A 20,639-nucleotide genomic window follows, 5' to 3' on the forward strand; every position below is an offset into this window, starting at 1 on the left:
CTTTATCCGAATGTTCAAACATTACATTTAAACGATAGGGCACTTGGCGGGCATTTGAGGAAATGAAATCACTTTACTTTCTCATTCATGGTTAGGGAGTGATAGCTGACCAAAGTTACGCCCCCCACCCCATAATTATATAGCATTATAGACCTATTTAGTGCTCCGGTCTGAAATTCAATCTCTTTATCAGAATGTTCAAACTTTACATTCAAACGATAGGGCACTTGGCGGGCATTTGAGGAAATGAAATCACTTTACTTTCTCATTCATTGTTAGGGAGTTAGGTGGGATAGGAAGGAGATAACTAAATTTCGCGTAATCTGTATAATTTGGAACACATGTACATGTGGCCATGATCTTTTATGGCAATACCAATCAAATTAACAAGAGCCTATACACGGAGTGAAAACTATAGTGCACCCACCTGTTACGGACGATGTCAGGTCAGCTAAAATGAAGAAAATCCACAGCCAGCCAAGCTCGTGACGAGGCTGAGATTTCTGGGCGGAATTCATGCCCAGTTTCTCTCCAACACATCCAAACCTCCAACACGCAAAATTTCTACCTCCTCAGATGTCAGCAAACGTCCCTGAATTGGGAACGTTGTCTGAAGCAACTTCCCTGTGACGTCATGAGGAAGACATGTCGGGTTTGTTTGTCCGTGCAACTAGCGTTAGCTAGCACTTGTATGCATGGCTAACATGTATTCTTCTAATTGTTAACCTACTAGGGATGTGCCTTTCAGTCAGTGTTTGCCCTGTGTTCTGCATGACGTTTTACTAGTTAATACTGTTCCTCACCCCACTGTTTACATCGTCACGTGCGTGCCTTTAACTGTGATACTGAAGAGCCAAATTGTTGACGCCTTGAGCCTTCAACCCAAACAAGTACACCAGACTACCGTATTCGGTTTGTTGACTCTGTTTATTGCTGTTTTTGTGCACACGTATATTCCACCCTGCTTATTGTCATTAGTCTTTGAGTTTATCTATTATTCAGCCATAAAAAGCTGTATCTTCAATACAAATACGTTGCATTGACTATGCAAGATTTCATATAACTTTTTGTGGCTGTAGAGCTATAATAAGTAACGTATGATATTAGAACACTAACAATCAATTACCGTGCATAGCAGTAAGAAATATACTGTGCATATTATCTGTCTATTTTGGGAGATTTAGATGAAGCAGTTTTGCGCTTAAATCTCAATTGACACAAATACTGTGGAGACACTACCTCATAGCTATATGATAGTCGATGAAATAAGATTCCGTCCTCACCAGATTCGTTGCTACGCGTTGTCCACCCAGGTATAGGGGTACAAGGTATTGGGTACCTCAGGGCAAGTCTATTTGTTGTAGCTTTTATTGCCCTGATTACAATAGAAAACTTTCTGCCAATCATATACATCTCTCTCTCTTTTATGTTGATTTGAAGTAACATAACTGGAACAGGAGCTTACCTATTTATGTATGCCCAATACGATATGCCGAAGGTCAGTCGGGGTAGCAGATGGATGGCACTTTATTAGCAAGAAGATGCTTTAATGCTATCCTGTGAATATGGTTGCATGCAATAGCAGAACAAAGCGTTTTATCACAAAAAAATCAAATGTGTGGAGTTTGACAGGAATTGAATTGGCACATGTGCACGTGTGTACAAAATGCATATTAGATACTGTTGTCTGAAGAGGTTCAACTTTTCATTTGTGGCTATCTAGGATCCTACATTGTGAGCTGTATTTCATGTGCGTTTTTCAAGGAGGTGTACAAGTCAAACATTAAAATATAAAAAAATCCAGCCATTAGAATAACAACGTGAAAATCCATAATGTCACCCTAACATTGGTAGCAATCGTACAACAAGTACTGCCAGGGGTATGACGTTGACATGTGGCTGATTTGGTTCTCCAGATACTGTGACTTTAACATGACAGTCTTTCATGCAAGGTTTTGTGTGGTATTCTTTTTTTGCTGTCCCGAATTGTCCTGTTTTAGCTGTAGACCAGCAACTATGGTCACTAACCGTGATGATTTGAAGTCAGGAATTTTCTTCAGTTGTTGTTTTACATGTTTTCAGTTGTGCAAAGTCAAAATCATAGATGGGCAAAAGATATATAAGCCATACACTTAGTACTATTCATTCTTTTCGTGGTTAGATAAATTGAAAAAGTATAAATGATGTAAATACTTATGTTAAATTAGTATACAATGAATGAATTGATTTTGCTTGCTCAAAGTTTTTCAATCAACAGTCCTCGATAGACATATTTTAGGGTAAATTGCAGCTTGTACAATATATGTAATATGTTTGTGACAAAATCTGCATATGTAATCTTAGTAATAAGATGTTCAGTAATCTATAGAGGTCGAGTAGAACGTATTTCCGTATGCTTGATATTCCTTCGGTTAAATAAGTAATCCTGGCTATGTGTTATATAGATAATGAGACCATGTTTCCTTCTTGGCAAACGGATTCGTCTCTGTCTCTGTCTTTCTGTCATTGGTTTCCTACTTCAGCAGTGAGGCATACGTCTGCAAAAGTAAACAAATAATACCTTGATTTCCACGTTCAAGGCACTCAGTGATCACAGCCAACCTAGCCTGGGAATCTATTAACCAGTGACACTATACTTCTGGACAGAGTGTTATTCCATAAAATTGAAATTTTGTCTGAGGATAGTGGCCAGCTACCTAGTACTGTATTTGGCTGCAGGTATTGGTTAGGGCAACCTCGAAGAGGAATTAGGGGTAGATAAGATGAAAAACTCGATATAAGAGGTTACCTTGTAATCTTGACTGATCCGATCCAGGGTTGCCTTCAGCTGCGGAAAAGTTGGCCTGTTCTCAGGGAGGGTTTCCCAGCAGGTCTTCATCACATCGTAACTTTTGGGAGGAGAATATTTGCATCAACAAAAGAAATTGTTTAGTAAAGTTATACAATAGTCAGGGTGACAGTGTGTAAGTCATCTATGTGTATCTGTATGTCGGTGACTAATTCTAAATACTTATACGAGTGAAGAGTGAATTACAAAAAAATGGCTTGTTGAATTTTAAAAAAAAACAGATTCTAAAGTTGAATATAAGACTGACAACGTACACATCCTGCGGACACAGAGCAGGTTTCTCCAGCCTGTAGCCATCTGGCAACAGTTTCATGAGCTCTTTGCCGGTAATCCGGCCGTACGGCTTTTTACCTGGAACATCAAGTAATAGTAGTAGGCTTTTCAAGGTTTATAACAAAATAACAACAAATCATATAGACGGCAAATAAATATCTCTGGTCATACAACAAAGACTTGAAGGCAAGTTATTAGATCACAGAATGATATATATCACAGACCAGCAGCTGAAATCGTTGAATAAGTTATTAAGAAATGCAATATCATATTTTTCTTAATGATGTGTGATATTTTGACGGAGTAAATTGTGCCAAGTACATGTTTCAATTTTCTATTTTAGAACCAAACTTAACACATGTCACTGATATTTGTACATCTCTTACCCATTGTTATGATCTCCCACAAAAGGATTCCAAAGGACCATCTGAAACATGCAAAATGCAACTACTGTCAAACGTGCATGTAACTTCTTAAAACCTAATATAATTGAACATAACACAAATACAGACTTATCTAACAGCTGGTCTTTCAAATACTAACTAGATACAAATGTCTAAAGCGGTCATATGATTATACAGAATGATACTTACACATCGCTCTGTGTGGTGTACACGTGGTAGAAAAGGGACTCGTATGCGATCCAACGGATTGGAAGCTGGCTCTAAAAAGGGAACAACGAAGAATATTATTCAAAGAAAAACACAAAAGATGATAGACCTTTGCAATTGAATCATATCTAAATCACCACAGATTCACCCTATACTGTTCAAAATGTAATTAGTTTTGGAGCATTGTGAAATTAAGAATATGTACCTTTGTACTCTTGACATACTCAGACTCCTCGTAGATATCACGTGACAACCCAAAGTCTGAGATCTTGGCCGTCAGGTCCGATCCAAGGAGCACATTCCTGGCGGCAAGGTCACGGTGGACACACTGGATGTATTGACGAATGATAAAAGTGTGCAGTAATTTATGTATGCGTGAGACGGAAAGCAGGAACAAACGTTGATAACGTGAAATTTCAGGAACCATGTTCATTATCCAGACTTAGTAGCTACAGTTTTATGGTAATGTATCTTTTTTCAAATTAAAATTACGTCTTCCCTGTTTGGTGCTTTGTATCACAGTTGGATATTGCATGCAATAGAGCTTATCGTAGTTCCCACCTTTTCCACACTAAGCATTGCATGTACCGTGTACGAGACTCAATAATTTCCCAAATCCCTTGTAATCACAACCGTGACTTAAACTTTGGACACGGCTATGACTGCAGTACATAAGACCATGATCAGATCTCAGTACATCTATATATCAATACATGAAATTCAAGATACTTGTCCTTGTGTTTCTATAAAACTGTAGTGCATGATTAGGAATTTGGCATCAAAACCAACAACTTACAGCCCTTTTACAAAGAAACGTGTTTTATGTACCTGCATGGCAGCCAGATGACTCATCCCATTTGCTATATCTATACCAAACATTATGAGTTGGTCCATCGGCAGCTGAATCCCGGAGGTGGCGATGATTTTGTCGTCTGTCTGGTTCAGCTCCTTTGGACGGTTGTTCTTCAGCCAGTCCTTCAGACATCCATTGGGCGCGTACTCAACCACAAGCGTCAGCGGTCCTGAGGTGGATTGTGTGGACAAGTGAATATTCTAGATAAGATAGATTGTTTACGTGCAAAACTTCTTGTGAAGTTTTACACGTACACAAATCCTTATTTTCCGTGACATAAATGTATATAAATGTATGATTTAAAACAAAATCTGGCCATAATCCCGCTTGAGTCGACCATTTAAAGCTGAACGGGTGAGACCACATAAAATGTCAACGATAGCAATGTGAGAACTACCGGAGAAAATATTTCCTGATCTCATATGATAAAAACCTGGTCAGACCAAAATGATGGAACTAAAAAGAAGAAAGTAAGCTGAATCAGTACCTTCTAACGTGCATGCACCAACCAGACTGATGATATTGTCATGACGACCGACGGTTACCATAATGTCTAGCTCTCCAATAAGGTCCTCTTTGTCCTTTTCTTCTGCTGATACTGGGAAAGAAACCATCATTTTAGAAAGATGATGTCATCTTCGTTATGCCTTATAACAGCCGGTGCAATTCTAACAGCCCTCTCATACTAGAATACATGTCTGTCTGTACTATTTGCAAATTTTTTTAAACATAATTCAACACGCCTATTGCTTAAAACCTCACACAGAAAAAGATATCAAGGGTTTGTCCATCGACTGCATAGTTCATTTGATAAATGATTACCCATTACAAAGAAATTAATTGTACAAAGTCATCCTCATCAAGCTACATTGGTTATCCCTTTGAAAACCTCATTTATGTTAAGAAAACCATAGCATGTGCAGCGTACATAAGCTACTGGTCACCTTTCAGCGTCTTGACAGCCACAGTCTGAGTGACACCTCTCTTCCGTAGCTCCCCCAGACGGACCTCCCCAAACTGCCCCTTCCCCAGGATTTTACCGAGAGTCAGACTGGAGCGGGGGATTTCCCAGTCAGAGTGGACAGGTCTGCTGCTATTAGCAGCTTCCTAGAAAATAACGTTTTGGCGTTACGTTTCAGTTGATAAAAGATAGCGTTTGCAACTATTCATCAATGTAATTCTCACAGCCTTGTGACCTTTCTGTTCTGAATCGATCAATCTATTCTGAAAGAGTTGAGCTCATATTACTTAAAAGACAAAAATGAATACGATATGTTTCCTGTATTCACGACCAATGAGACAAGAAAAGACAAACCGGGTTGTCCTTCAGCTCCTGCAGGGCCTTTTGTAGTTTGACCCTCGGTCCGATCTCAGGGATGAGCTCAGCGAGCACAGCGTCGTTCAGACACATGGCCGCATCTCCGTCTATCTTGTGTCCTGAAGATCAGTCATCAGAGCAAAAAATAATTATTAGCAAAATTTTGCAAAGCAAAACATCATTCCAAGTAGCATTCTTACGTAGCGTGGTGTAACGTGCGTAGTCCAGTGGTTAGCGATCTTGCCTCTGGAACTAGAAGCCCCGGGTTCGATCCCGGCTGTGTCGCTCACCTGACATGCACGCTACCGTTAAAGTTGCAGTCCTTAGGACGGGACGTTAAGCCGTGGTCCACTGTTCATTGTGCTTGTCGAGAAGAGCTAGGGGAATTTCCCCGGTACAATGAACCTGTAAATACTGTACATAGCGTCTGTCTTCTCTGTCACGACCAGTGGAAGAGTAGCTCATCTGTTCATTGAGTTCATTTGAGCTAAACTGGTTCGAGATTCCTTTCCTTTCCTTACCATCGAGTCCGTGCTGAAAAAAATTGCAACAGCAGTTGTATCAGTCCTTTTTGTCTCTTTAGTAGGTAAGTAAAGAAATAAGGATTTCTACCTACGCTTAAATGCAGGAGCGTATTGATCAAAGCCTTTGGCCCTCAAAAACTCCTCCACGTCGTTCACAGTTACAAGGTCTACGACGCTGTAAATGGCCTGTAGTAAATGAAAGTGTGAATTGATACCTTAAGTTTAGTTTGCTTAATTACAGGGTGCGCATGCAAGTTCTATAGAAGAAATGAGAAACAACCAAAAATTGATTAGCGCCGTAAAGACATCAATGCATTATAAAACTAGGCATCGAACTTGAATAGTGACAAAGATTTATTAGATACAAACAGTGCAATTGCAAGACGGTCAGTCAAAATGTAATACATGAGGAAAAATTCGACTTGCCGTTTCATAATGTGAACTGTCTGAATGCGATGTTGAACGTGCAGGATTTTCAGCTGATTCCATGCTGGAGGGATTATCTGTTGGTACCATGTTCAGGTAAATCTGGTCACCAATGGGGTCCTGTCGCTCTGTAGCGTTTCTCCTTCTTTAAGATACAATTGGTTGAAGCATTACTTGGAGTATCCACTGAGCAGTGCGAGGCCTTACTATAACAACCAGCAAAATGGTGTTTATTTCCTAACCTAACTGAGCAGTTGTATCGATAATCTTGCTTCAGAATACCACAAAATATGTAATATCGAAAAGAATGTCAGTATTATGCCTTGACATCGATTCCGTTTTCTGTAAGTAACAGATTTACTTACCTGAAGCATATTATCCCAACTGCGACCAGAAAGACCATCAGTAGGACAGCAGCACTGCCGCCAGCAATGGGGGCGATACTAACACCTGCGAATTGATCCATATTGTTTCTATTGAAAATGGATGTATTTCTTATCGGCTTTTGAAATAATTAGATAAAATTATTAGAAAATAAAGTAAGTAATGCGTCATAGGACCAGTGGTGCATAATTTTCTTCCCCAAATCGTACCTATTGGAATTGCTGTTTCTGCATGTTATATTTTCTTTGACAATTGGAGTTACATGAAATACATTATTGTGTTCAGAAAGTACTAACCTTTGGTTATTGACTCAGTGATCACAGGCCTCGTGTACTGACTGGTTGGCCTAGACGTTGGCCTGGTAGATCGTGGTGTAGGCGAAGTTGGTGGTTCTGCATGCAATCAATGGAAATAGACGAAGAACACATCCATGTACAAATGTATTGTTTATGCCATTCTTAATCAAACACATTAATATTGCAACTTTGACACAACGATGATTAGTCCACATACTCTGTTTGCAGATGGCCCCTGCCCATGCTTCATGGCATCCAAAAGGACAACTGCCGTCGGTTCTGTTACAGACCGTTCCCGATGCGCAGTTGCCGCATGTTTCTGCACAGTCGTAACTGTAGCGGCCAGGGTCACATTCTAGAGATAAGACATGATAAATCATTGGAGAAGTACGGAATGAATCAAGTCACTTGTTGCAGGTCTGGAAGTCCACATGCGAGTTTGCTCTCCGAAGAAAATTTGTGTAATTTTGATTTCAATTGATATTTAGATGTCTAAAAATATATGTTTGTATTTTTTACAGTCCATTGTCTGTTTGTGGTACAATGTACCTTGATCGCATTTTACAACCTGATACCCGGCCTCACAAGTGAACGGAACAGTGGACGAACATGCCCCGTTAAACCTGTCACAGGCCCGGTTCTGGTAACAATGTCCACAAGGGGTGATGCAGTCAGGGCCGTATGTCTCATGACACTCTCATGACATTCACCGAAGAAGATTTTTTTTTAAATGTCTATGATACCTATGTTATCGCTCAGTATTAGCGATGTTCAACATGTTTACATCTAAACACAGTGAGCTTTAACGCTACGCAAAAATAGGCGTAATTCTTCAATCCAATTCAGTTCGTACACTATCGAACCATACATACCCTGTTCACAAAACGGGCCGTTCCAACCCGGTGCGCATGCGCAGATGTAGAGCCCGGTATCTTCAGGTCCTGATATTAGGGTTCTGCCATTCTGACACAGTTTAAATGATGATACTGTGATAGATTAGTAGAGAATGACAAACAGTTAATATGTCAATTCATGAATTTCCATGCTGTTCCGATCTCACTAGTATTTCCTTTTTTGCTTTGACATCTCCCTCTCGCATAGATTCTTTCTGCACCGTTAGGTCCCTAAGAGGGTAACGCCCGCTAAGGGGACTGTTGAGGGCAGAATTGTAAAAGACACAAAGCAAGTAAGTTATAAAACAATAGAGACATGCTGAGGGAATTTTGCAATGAGACTATATTAAACACATTATGCACCAAAGTGATGATTTTAACACGTACCAGAAGAATTGTCGGGTCTGATCATCATGACTGTTTTCTTCAAGGAATATGTGTAACCCCTCCAAGTTTCCCAGACGATACCATCTGCACTGGAGCAGGAGGGGGGAGCAGGTACTGAGCAGCCGGTCAGATACTGTCCGTTCAACAAGGCCCAGCCACAACTCGGAGTGTACCACCAGCCTCCCTGGCCGAACATGCCCGCACAGTCGGTATTTCCCACACCGTCGTTATCTTGGTCTGTTGTAGAAAATTGTCTGTTGTTGATGCTGTGACGTGTAGTGGACGGGTCCAAACTATCAGTTGCATCTCCTCTGTACCCGCCGATCGTTGCCGTGTACTTGCTGCCGGCATCTCCTACAGAAAACGTGCTGTACCGCGCAAACCGGCTGTTCATTTCCCAGTCTTCCAAGTACACGTACAGTTCGTTTTGTTTCTGTGATGTCAGACTGTGGATGTTCTCTAATCCCAGCCAGTATTCTCCTCTAGGATTGCCGAACCCCTGCTCGTACTCAGTCCAATTCTTGTCAAACGGCACCGACCCGTCCTGTCGCCGCTGTATGATCGTCCACCCACCGCCATCAGTGTCCATGTCACAGTAGACTTGGAACGTTTGGGGGTGGCCAATAGTGTAAAAATGACTGTACTGAAGCCCTAGGGCGAAAATGTCAGCACAGTCTTGCGGTGCAAGGATGTCTGGAAAATTTAATAAAAAAACGTTAGATGATAAGATGATGCTTGCACGCGACTTGATGGTGAATCTGATCAAAAAGGTACTACTCGGCAGATATGTAGCAGCGAATAAAGCATTCAACACGGTAGAAATAGATAAAAAGATTAATATTCATTTACCTTTCCTCTGGTAGTAATTTCGGGAAGGCCAAATTTCCCACTCAGGACCAGGAGACGACGCCGTGTCCTTGTCACTACTACGGAGCCAACACCGTGCACTGCCGCCCTCTGGCGATCCCGCGGGGCGATGGTTGAAGGACAGACATGGCGGGGTGACGCCGTCGTAACTGACGTAACCTTGCAGACAGCGGCGGGCACACTCGTCTGCATCTATGTTGTCGTAAGCTTCAATGTTTTCAGGACTATCACCGAAGAAGCGACCTTCTTCCTTGGTGAAGAGATCCTCGTATAATACTGAAGCTAAAGCAGAGATATTACAATATTCTAAAATCAACATAGCTTGCGAGAAATAAGTTATTCAAGACAAAACTTGCGACTGTGCTATGTAGCAACAAGCGTTTATACAAATACGTCCATATATGTGTATCACTGTCACATCATTGTATTTTTCATTCATATATGTTGCTTGTACTTGTAATAAGACCTTGTGCATGTATTTGTAATAAACCTTATCATTATACCTATGATCAACAAATGATAATGCCAGTACCTGTACGGATCTGACATGAGTCCCCTGTCCAGAAGTCCAGACATCCCCCAGTACAGGCTCCAGTCGTCTTGTTACAGGCAGCTGGTCCGTTTGCACAGTGACAGGTTTGGGTGCAGTCATCAGCTCCGTATCTGAAGTCTGGACACTCTAAGAAAAGTCACCAAATTTTTGATCAGTCCCATTTAAGCCTCGAACAATGAATTCAAAATAAAGAATCGACATGATAAGAAGATTTATGAACAAGATGACAGTATACGTGGACTGACACATCAACAAAGTTCTAAATCAGGTTTTTACAGTACATGAAAAATACCTTGATGACAGTTGTCGCCGAAGTAGCCGGCCGTACAGACGTGATCACCTCCAGTTGGACATGTTCCGTCGTACCTGTCACAGGTCGGCCCCAGGTAACAGTGTCCGCACTCTGTAAAGACAGTTAAGTGAATACTGAAGTAAGGAAAATCAATATTACGACAAATAGCTTCAATTTTTGTTGCACATTAACATTACACAATGTCAAATGTAAACATTTGAGTTCAGCAGGTGGCAATTTCATACACAATGTATCAGATGAATCATAATGTCGAATGCCACAGTAAATAAAGACGTACCCTGATCGCAGAAGGCACCATACCATCCTTCTGCACATGCGCAGCTGTAGTAAAGTCCGGAATCTTCAGGTCCTGAGTACAGGGTTTCGTTACTAAAGTTCTGACACGGTCTGAATGATGAGACTATGGAAAAGAAATACAATGAAGTATCAATTGCTAAGCTCTTTAAAACTCAATAGATGTTATCTAGTACCTACTGCATTTCTTTTTTTTTCCTCAACATACACGCCGTGCCATTAGGCGCCTTTGGCAACAAAATAGCGTTAAAGACAAAAAGGCAAAACAAGACATAAAACTGTGGAGACATTCTGAAAGACCTTTGGTTACAATGGGACTATTCAACGTATGACGTAAAAACTAAAGGTTTCAAAACATACCAGGAAAATTATCGGGCCTGATCATCATGACCGTTTTCTTCAAGGAATATGTGTACCCCCTCCAAGTTTTCCAGACGATTCCATCAGCACTGGAGCAGGTGCCTGGAGCAGGTACTGAACAGCCGGTCAGATACTGTCCGTTCAACAAGGCCCAGCCACAGCTCGGGGTGTACCACCAACCTCCTTGTCCGAACATACCCGCACAGTCGGTACTGGAACCGTCGTTATCTTGGTCTGTTGTAGAAAATTGCCTGTTGTTGATGCTGTGACGTGTATCGGACGGGTTCAAACTATCACTTGCATCCCCGCTGTACCCGTCGATCGTTGCCGTGTACTTGCTCCCGCCGTTGCCAACAGAAAACGTGCTGTACCGCGCAAACGTGCTGTTCATTTCCCAGTCTTCCAAGTACACGTACAGTTCGTTTTGTTTCTGTGATGTCAGACTGTGTATTTTCCCCAATCCCAGCCAGTATTCTCCACTACTATTACCGAACCCCTGCTCGTACTCAGTCCAAGTCTTGTCAAACGGCACCGACCCGTCCTGTCGCCGCTGTATGACCGTCCACCCACCGCCATCAGTGTCCATGTCACAGTAGACTTGGAATGGTTGGGGGTGGCCAATGGTGTAAACATGACTGTACCGAATCCCAAGGGCGAATATATCAGCGCAGTCTTGGGGCGCCAGGATGTCTGGAAAGTTGAATTTAAAAAGATAATCGATAAGATAAAATAATACTTGCGCGTGACTTTGAAACTGATCAAAAAGGGAGGCAGATATGTAGCAGAGGCTGATCAGATAAAATAGCATTTTATAAGATAGGAATAGATAGAAATACTATGTATTTACCTTTCCGTTGGTTGTAATTTCGGTAAGACCAACTGTCCCACTCAGAACCTGGAGACGCCGCCGTGTCCTTGTCACTACTACGGAGCCAACACCGTGCACTGCCGCCCTCTGGCGATCCCGCGGGGCGATGGTTGAAGGACAGACATGGCGGGGTGACGCCGTCGTAACTGCCGTAACCTTGCAGACAGCGGCGGGCACACTCGTCTGCGTCTATGTCGTTGTACGCTGTTATGTGGTCAGGAATATCACCGAAGAAGCGGCCTCCCTCCCTGGTGAATAGATCCTCGTACGAGACAGTAGCTAATTAAAAGCAAAAATTTGAATCTAACCGGTGTACGATGTAGGGATGTGTGAATGTTCAACAGTAATTTATTGTTCAGGACTCCGGTCTTCTTTGACAAATATCTAAAATCTAGAGTCGCATTAGAAGCTGCCTAAAGTCATTCCGTAACATAGCCAGACGTTGTTGCTATAATAGGGTTATCGCAATCGAGCTTGAAAACCAAACAATGCATTGTCACGCCATTGCTTAAGCTACAAGTATCCAAGGATACATGTAGCTTCGTATTTGAGGTAAGATTACGTATGTGTTTATTCAAGGTAGGTTAGAACGAGGATAGCTATGTAAATATGTATAGCTTTAGGTACATGTACACATGACCATATAACTAAGGCAATTAGGTAGAGCATGAACCTATGGTGTACACACAAAGCGAAAACTGTTGCGCGCCCACCTGTTGCGGTCGGTATGAGGCCAACCAAAAGGAAGAAAATCCACAACCAGCGGAGCTGAAGGCGAGGTTGGGATTTCTGGGCGGACATTACGCCCATGTTCACAACCGAATCCACACTGCAACCATGCAAAATTCCGTCGAAAATTCCCTTATCCGGATGTCGACAAATGCCCCTGATTTGAGACTTGTTTGGAGCTACTTCCTTGTGACGTCACGGGAAAGTCATGTGGGCTGTAGTTGGTCCGTGCCACTGGCGTTACCTTACACTTGCATGCGTGACTGACTGGTATTCCTTTATTGTACTACTAGGGAAATGACTATAATTCTGTTTGTTTTGTTTTTTCTAAAACAGAATACATCGATACAATAGTGAAAAATAAGTGAGGGGGGATTTATATTCTATTGCAAGTTCAATGATTTTCAGGCAACTTTGACAACTCATACCGGTACCGCCGTGTACCGTCTACAAGATACTGTAAAAGGGGAACTTTCGCGACAGTTTGAAGTTCTCATTTATACGGTGACCTCTTCGTTGCAAACTTAGCACCACAGCGAACATTGTCGCCTTTTGCAGTAAAATCATGCATGTTAGTTTTAACCGCGAACTCGAAACCACCGTGAACGTTCCATTTTCTCTTTTTTGAGAAATTGAATACTCGCGAATATTACTCCTTTACAGTACGTGCATTCTTTACCAACAGCACAGCGTGTTGACATATATACGTGTACGTTTCAACATGTCAACCCTTAAGCACTACTCAAATTTCAAATCTAATCAGCCTCTTGAATGAGGTGGAAAAAAATTGGACTGAATAAATATTTAGTCAGCCGTGCTGTTGTGATTGTACCTTCTGTTTATGGCAAAGCGGAACAAAATAACTTCACATTACGCTGAACGATTTTTCGTCGTATCTAGTACGAGTTAGCTCAAGGGTATGTTATTTTTTCTTGAATATCTACATTCGTGTATAGATGTATGAGTCTCCAAAGTATGCAGAACCAATTAACAATCGCTAGGTAAACGGTTTAGATCAAATCTAACGCCTCCCTTCATTCTTACTTTCCCCTTTCTACCCCTAACAAAATAATAACAGTGATTCAGATGGCTTTTCTAATATAAGAAGGAGTTTTTGGATCTTCTATAGTTAAAAGTGCGTGCTTTGACATTGGATATGTTTTTATCAAGGTCACTTGTTGCGATCTCCAAGCAGATGTTGTGGTGGGGAGGGGGGTGTTCAGCAAACACCGCATCGCCATCCTTTTATGAAACATTGTTGCTTCAGGCTTCGCCAATCGTAGGTGTAGCCATGTTTCATTTACTCAAAATATTTCTGTAATATCCAAGCAATATCCTGACTTTAGATATGTTCAATTAAGCCGGAGTAACCGTGTTTGTCATGTGTTCTGCATGAAGTTTTTTTAGTTATTTTGTTCCTCGTCCTTCTGCTTACATTGGCACGTCCGTGCCTTTCATGGTGGCGCTGCTGAATACCCCGGAGCCTTGTTAACGCATAACGTCCTTCATAATGTACACCAGACTAAAAATGGTTCTTTTACTTTATTTTTGTTGTTCGTGTACATACATATTCCGTCCTGCATATTTTTATCATTGTCTGTTTTATATACTCTAAAGGCATACATTTTCAAAATGTTTAATTTATTATGCACACATGTCAAATACTCAAGAGTTAACCATTTCTGGCTGAAGACTTAGGCTAACTTGCTTATCATGTATACTCACGATGTCACATGCATATAGCTGTAAGAAATATACTGTGTACACATTGTTGTGTACTCTGCAATATAAAGAGGAAATAGCTTTTCTTTCTTTTTCTAACTTTAACACTCGTGAGCTTATACTAACTCATGGTAATATGATAATAGATAAACATAGAGTTCCGCCACCTTTAAATATACCTGGCAGATTAGGTTAACGTAACGTTTTGTAGTGACGCATTATATAAAGATATTATTACTCTTTTACATCATTAACGTTAGGATCTAACCACAGCATCTCGGGTTAATGCTGGCCAGAGGCACGCAAACTGACACACACACACACAAACGGCACCGGAAACATAACCTTCTCGGCAAAGGTAACATATCAAGCCGTCTCCTTGGCTGAATTCAATGCTACATGTTGTGCAAGCAGGAATTGAGGTATATGGTATTGGGTACCCGTTTGTACTTTTAGTACTAGGTATGTGAAAATAATCTACTTGTTTACTATCTACATGTCAATTGTTGGCTGCATATACTAGCTGTAATTGCCCTGACTAGAATAGAAAATGCTTGTGTCAATCATAAATCTAAAATTGCATCTGTCTCATGATTGTGTTTTTAATGAAATATTTGTCGTAGAGATTTATTGATGTCCTACACAGTATGCTTTCAGTCAAGATGATATAGTTATATTGCACTTTCTGAAACTAGAAAAAAGTCCTGCCATGTTATACTGTTGACCCAGGTGTATGCAATGCACTAGACTAAATCCTTCTTAGTTAAACAAATATCAAATGTGAGGAACATTTGTGAGATTGCCAGATTTTGAATCGGTACACATGTACTTTGCGTACATCGATGCATATAATAAACATGTACATGGAATGTCAAGTCCATATACATGGGGGGGGGGGAGATTTCCAACTGTCATTCTTGGCTAAATAAGATGGATAGATATAAGGCATGTGATGATCTTGAATGTGAAAGTAAGCAATGGTATGTTTGCTTAAAATTCTGCAATCAACTGTTAATGATAATATCTTATTCTTAGATTATGATAGAGCTTGTAGATAGTTTATTATGTTTGTAAACAAAATGTGCAATCTTTATCTTAGGAATAAAATGGTGCGTAATTAGTATAGTATATTGTTAGCGTATAACCGTATGTTTCTTATTACTAGGGTAACACGAGTCATTCTGGCTATCAGTCATTTGGAAAATTAGAGCATGTTTCCGTCTTGGCAAAGGGATTTTTCTCAGTCTCTGTTTCAGCGGTTTCCTACTTCATCAGGGAAGCATATGTCTGAAAAACAAAAGTAGACAAATAAGACTTTGATTTGAAGACCTGTAAAACAATCCTTGATCGCAGCTGTCCTAACCTGCATGGTATCTATCAGCATTTAGCTATTTGGCACTGGATAGTTCAGGGCTGCGTGTAGTTGATAGGGCAATCTCGAATGGAAATTAGATATGAATGTAAGACATCACGAAATCGCCGGCGAATGCACGCAGATACACGGCGACATACCGACCTGCGTGCCGATTACCGGCGCTACGAACGTCCCTTGCTCGCACGTACATGTTGCCCGACTTGTGTGGGTCGACATCAAGAAAACGCGGGAGAATGCATTCAGATACACGGCGACATGCCGACATGCGCGCCGATTACCGGCGCTTCGAACGTCCCTCAGAAGAGCGCTCGACTCAGTATAAAAACAACCTGTACCACCGTATACCACTTGTGCCACGGGCCTCAGAAGAGCGCTACCTTTTCCTTCGCTCGCCTCAGTATAAAAACTACCTGTACTACCGTATACCACTTGTGCCACGCGCCTCGGAAGAGCACTGTCTTTTCTTTCGCTCGTCTCAATATAAAAACCACTTGTACCACCGTATACCACTTGTGCCACGGGCCTCACAAGAGCGCTGCCTTTTCCTTCGCTCGTCTAAGTATAGTGACCTCCTCTACCACCGGGTGCTAAATTCGACCCAGGCGGAAGAAAGCTTTATCTGCCCCGAAGAAGAATTTGCCATCTATATCACTTGTGCTACGGTCCTCACAAGAGCAGTGCCTATTCCTTAGCTCGTTTCAGTATTAAAACCACTTGTACCACCGTATACCACTTGTACCCCGGGCCTCACAAGAGCGCTGCCTTTTCTTTCGCTCGTCTCAATATTAAAACCACTTGTACAACCGTGTACCACTGATACCACGGCCTCAGTAGAGCGCTGCCTTTTCCTTCGCTCGTCTATAATCCGCACGCAGGTCGGCATGTCGCCGTGTGTCTGGGTGCATTCGCCCGCGAGTTCGTGATGTCGACCGACACAAGTCGGCCAACATTTACGTGCGAGCAAGGGACGTTCGTAGCTTCGATAATCGGCACGCAGGTCGGCATGTCGCCGTGTATCTGAATGCATTCGCCCGCGATTTCGTGATGTCGACCCACACAAGTCGGGCAACATTTACGTGCGAGCAAGGGACGTTTTTTAGCGCCGGTAATCGGCACGCAGGTCGGCATGTCGCCGGGTATCTGGATGCATTCGCCGGCGATTTCGTGATGTCTTACATGGAAGCTCCGCCTGAATAGGACCATATTCATAAGATGAACAGGTTTACCCTGTAATCTTGACTGATCCGATCCAGGGTTGCCTTCAGCTGCGGGAAAGTTGGCCTGTTCTCGGGGAGGGTTTCCCAGCAGCTCTTCATCACATCGTAACTGTTGGGCACCAAAACAAGAACGTTAATGAGATTCTACCAATAAGATGTGATGGGCCAAAAGTCCCTTATGTGTCTATTTGTTGATTACCAACCCTTTTCCCAGTTCTAGCCTTAATGGGTAGTGGAAACGCACAAAAATCGTAACCACCTTCCTCCATGTAACATGAGACAAAGAGCTGAATATAAAGGCTGCAAACGTACACATCCTGCGGACACAGTGCAGGTTTCTCCAGCCTGTAGCCGTCTGGCAACAGTTTCATGAGCTCTTTACCGGTCATCCGGCCGTACGGCTTTTTACCTGGAAGTGTTATCACAAAATTCGTATAATATGGAGACATTTAGACAATGTGCAGGAAGAACAACAAATCACAGAACAGCTCAATTGATTTATCATTGATGAAAGAATGCCGTATAATAACAGCTGATGACTGTGACAGATTTCGAAGGGATAAGCTGAGTGAAATACATGTCTCAATGAGTGTCTCCCACTTAAGTCATCAAACATCAAACTATGCATGACATCGTTGTTTGGGCATCTCTTACCCATTGTCACGATCTCCCACAAAAGGATTCCAAAGGACCATCTAAAACATAGGAAAAATATAACTGCTATCACACGTATATGTAACTTCAGACATGAATTCAATACTACATATTTGTTAGATACATGACTATGACTTTTATAAATGGTCTCTCAATAACTGACTTTAGAGGTATAAAACTATCATTTACATATCACTCTGTGTGGTGTACACGTGGTAGAAAAGGGACTCGTATGCGATCCAACGGAGAGGAAGCTGGCTCTGAAAGGAGAAGAAGTATGTCAAGGTGCAATCAGAAAAACGACTTTGAAACCGAATCATATGTGTCTCAGTATCTTTATAATCTGACTATCCTGGATCATGTATAGTTTCAAACAAATGTGAAGTAATGAAAATATACCTTTGTACTCTTAACATACTCAGACTCCTCGTAGATATCACGTGACAACCCAAAGTCTGAGATCTTGGCCGTCAGGTCCTGACCAAGAAGCACATTCCTGGCGGCAAGGTCACGGTGGACGCACTGGGTGGGAGAATCATGACATTGAGATGCTACAGGGCAGTGATACAACACATTACACAGCCCTATAGATATAAGATCATGGATTTTCAGGAATTACAATCATTATTTAGAGATACGTAAAGATAGAGGCTGGTGGACAATATGCAGTATCTTTCATCAAAATGACTCTCGGTCGCATTTTCGTTTTTTTCGTAAGAGTCTCCTCGTCAAACTATCTCCACATTGTATATGCGCTTTTCTATTTTCTCAACATGGACTAACGTTGCATGCTAACCCACTGTTATATTCTTCTTGTCATAACACCACCATTTGATATGTTAGTACGAGCTGTGGACACGGCCGTTGACATATGAGTCAAAGACTATCGTCAAAGCTTAATGCATATGTGTGGATCTTTAACTGATGCTTATTAGGGATTTATAACATCATTGTCACATCAAACCAAGTGCAACACACAGTCCATCGACACAGAAACGTATTTTGCGTACCTGCATGGCAGCCAGATGACTCATCCCGTTCGCTATGTCTGTACCGAACATTATGAGTTGGTCCATCGGCAGCTGAATCCCGGAGGTGGCGATGATTTTGACGTCTGTCTGGTTCAGCTCCTTTGGACGGTTGTTCTTCAGCCAGTCCTTTAGACATCCATTGGGCGCGTACTCAACCACAAGCATTTTTGGTCCTGAGGTGAATAATTTAGACACATAAATAGATGAATACATTGCTCACTTTACATTCTGACATGTTAGGTATAACGGTAAAGCCAGTGCCATAGCCTTTTTGATGCAGTAGGGGTAGTAGGTTGTTTTGCACAATTGTCTATGGCACGGTATTGGAAGGCTAAGCCCATCTCTCTCCTTTCACCTATTAACTTTCCCAACCGAAGTCAAGTACCCTTTTTAACACCTTGGTGGATTGGGGAAAGTCGTTTGAAGTGCCTTTCTAAAGGACACAACGTCCAGCCAGGAATTCAAGGAATCGAACTTAGGACCGCTCGCGCCTGCTTGTCTAGACAACCGGCCATGTTACGCATAAAAAATTATTCCAAACATATATACGATATTGACCGAAAAAAATGAACTGACAACGGGAAATCGCGCTTAAGAGCATTACCTTCCACCGTACAGGCACCAACAAGGCTGATGATGTTGTCATGATGACCAACAGTCACCAAGATGTCCAGCTCTCCAATAAGGTCCTCTTTGTCCTTTTCTTCTGCAGATTCTGGGAAAACGATAAATCGACAAAATGGGCCAAAGTGAAATAAGTCATCATCTTAGCATACCGTTCATTGGATTTTTCATAGATACCAACAGGCCATTTTGCGAGCTGTGAACATGACATTGTGTTTGAAAAGCAAACCATACACACAGAAGAAGCATAATGGGCAACAGATTAGCAATCATTATGGTTTGTTAACTCCAAGCAAATAGTTGATTTTTCTAGACACAGTATGGTGGGCGGTTATTGATGCCAGAATTATTTTTTTAAATTTTCCTGAATGTTAAGGACAAGAGTTAACTATGTGCAAAGTATAAACGTCACCTTTCAGCGTCTTGACTGCCACAGTCTGGGTGACACCTCTCTTCCGCAGCTCCCCCATACGGACCTCCCCAAACTGTCCCTTCCCCAGGATTTTGGCGAGAGTTAGACTGGAGCGGGGGATTTCCCAGTCAGAGTGAACGGGACTACTGCTTTTAGCGGACTCCTAGAAAATGAGGTGATAGTGGTACAATGTATCTGGGTAATAAAGTAGGCAGTTGTTTTCTTGTGCTGTAGATAGCTTATCTACTAGACGGAAAGTATTTTCTTTTAATTCCACTCATTTTATGGTCGATCAAAAAAATCTATTCCAAACAAGACCTTTTGTTCCTCTAACCCTCATATACCCTAACGGGGTCAGTTTGGACCCCAGGCGTATATCTTAAAGTGCTATATTTGGTCCGAAAAAATGCCTTCGCCAACTTTGTAAGTAGAACTTTCTTATGGAGATTGGCATGAACCTTTGGAAATTATAGAGGGAAGTCTGTGATGTGTCCGAGTGGGGTTCATTTTGACTCCATGAAAATGTGTAGTTTGAAAACATAAAATATTGGTTGTCCTCAACATATATCCGTAAAGCACAATTATTTCAATATTTTACATTTTGTTGTCATTGTATAATGATTTTGTGAGAATGGTATTGGGAAAAATGGTAGGAAACAAAATTAGAACCGTTGGTGCAAACTATGTTTACACTGATCGTTTTTCATTACGACAATGAACATGTCAAAATATTCCTCTGATATTGAGAAAGGAATGAATCTTCAATGATCACCGCAAAATATTGATATAATATATTACCGAAAAAAC

The 20,639-nt window shown here is 41.6% G+C and overlaps 4 protein-coding genes across 4 annotated transcripts in view; all 4 read right to left on the reverse strand.

Annotated features, from left to right (window-relative positions):
- Positions 1 to 910: 910 nt before the first annotated feature.
- Positions 911 to 4,925, reverse strand: LOC136444331 (tyrosine-protein kinase receptor Tie-1-like). Its single transcript, XM_066441840.1, has 8 exons — positions 4,902 to 4,925; positions 4,561 to 4,785; positions 3,938 to 4,060; positions 3,715 to 3,785; positions 3,508 to 3,548; positions 3,103 to 3,199; positions 2,789 to 2,888; positions 911 to 2,537 (listed from the first exon to the last, which is right to left on the reverse strand). The coding sequence occupies exons 1-8, from the start codon at positions 4,923 to 4,925 to the stop codon at positions 2,514 to 2,516; spliced, it is 705 nt and encodes a 234-aa protein (XP_066297937.1). The 3' UTR covers positions 911 to 2,513.
- Positions 4,926 to 4,989: 64 nt separating this feature from the next.
- On the reverse strand, positions 4,990 to 12,971 carry LOC136444500 (uncharacterized). The gene is made up of 17 exons (XM_066442075.1): positions 12,782 to 12,971; positions 12,048 to 12,347; positions 11,201 to 11,890; positions 10,824 to 10,946; positions 10,526 to 10,636; positions 10,213 to 10,359; positions 9,663 to 9,962; positions 8,814 to 9,506; positions 8,406 to 8,519; positions 7,751 to 7,888; positions 7,534 to 7,629; positions 7,219 to 7,303; positions 6,854 to 6,998; positions 6,520 to 6,613; positions 5,901 to 6,022; positions 5,530 to 5,692; positions 4,990 to 5,183 (listed from the first exon to the last, which is right to left on the reverse strand). The coding sequence occupies exons 1-17, from the start codon at positions 12,876 to 12,878 to the stop codon at positions 5,023 to 5,025; spliced, it is 3,579 nt and encodes a 1,192-aa protein (XP_066298172.1). The 5' UTR covers positions 12,879 to 12,971; the 3' UTR covers positions 4,990 to 5,022.
- Positions 12,972 to 14,320: 1,349 nt separating this feature from the next.
- Positions 14,321 to 20,639, reverse strand: part of LOC136444501 (uncharacterized) — a 148,231-nt gene continuing 141,912 nt past the window's right edge. Inside the window, exons 17-19 of the mRNA XM_066442076.1 lie at positions 17,424 to 17,520; positions 17,121 to 17,220; positions 14,321 to 15,806 (exon numbers count right to left, since the gene is read on the reverse strand). Of these exons, the coding sequence (XP_066298173.1) occupies positions 15,783 to 15,806; positions 17,121 to 17,220; positions 17,424 to 17,520 (221 nt within the window). The 3' untranslated portion in view covers positions 14,321 to 15,782. The remainder of the gene's footprint in view (positions 15,807 to 17,120; positions 17,221 to 17,423; positions 17,521 to 20,639) is intronic.
- Positions 17,951 to 20,639, reverse strand: part of LOC136445007 (multiple epidermal growth factor-like domains protein 6) — a 40,966-nt gene continuing 38,277 nt past the window's right edge. The window contains exons 44-48 of the mRNA XM_066442837.1: positions 19,833 to 19,995; positions 19,401 to 19,511; positions 18,776 to 18,969; positions 18,165 to 18,287; positions 17,951 to 18,025 (exon numbers count right to left, since the gene is read on the reverse strand). Coding sequence (XP_066298934.1) covers positions 17,951 to 18,025; positions 18,165 to 18,287; positions 18,776 to 18,969; positions 19,401 to 19,511; positions 19,833 to 19,995 — 666 coding nt within the window. The remainder of the gene's footprint in view (positions 18,026 to 18,164; positions 18,288 to 18,775; positions 18,970 to 19,400; positions 19,512 to 19,832; positions 19,996 to 20,639) is intronic.

This window comes from Branchiostoma lanceolatum, chromosome 11 (genome assembly GCF_035083965.1).
Source record: "Branchiostoma lanceolatum isolate klBraLanc5 chromosome 11, klBraLanc5.hap2, whole genome shotgun sequence".
Lineage (NCBI taxonomy): Eukaryota > Metazoa > Chordata > Leptocardii > Amphioxiformes > Branchiostomatidae > Branchiostoma > Branchiostoma lanceolatum.

Bases quoted from the DNA above. Each gene is read 5' to 3' on its own strand.
- LOC136444500 (XM_066442075.1), bottom strand. From the start codon at position 12,878: ATGGGCGTAATGTCCGCCCAGAAATCCCAACCTCGCCTTCAGCTCCGC. The intron at 7,889-8,405 runs GTATGTATGGTT...TCTTATCTCTAG, and splicing joins CGGCCCGTTTTGTGAACAGG to AATGTGACCCTGGCCGCTAC. The intron at 7,304-7,533 runs GTTAGTACTTTC...ATCAATTCGCAG, and splicing joins CACTGAGTCAATAACCAAAG to GTGTTAGTATCGCCCCCATT.
- LOC136444331 (XM_066441840.1), bottom strand. From the start codon at position 4,925: ATGGTCGACTCAAGCGGGATTATG. The intron at 4,786-4,901 runs GCCAGATTTTGT...TATCTTATCTAG, and splicing joins TCGACTCAAGCGGGATTATG to AATATTCACTTGTCCACACA. The intron at 3,786-3,937 runs GTACATATTCTT...TTCCCTTTTTAG, and splicing joins AGTATGTCAAGAGTACAAAG to AGCCAGCTTCCAATCCGTTG.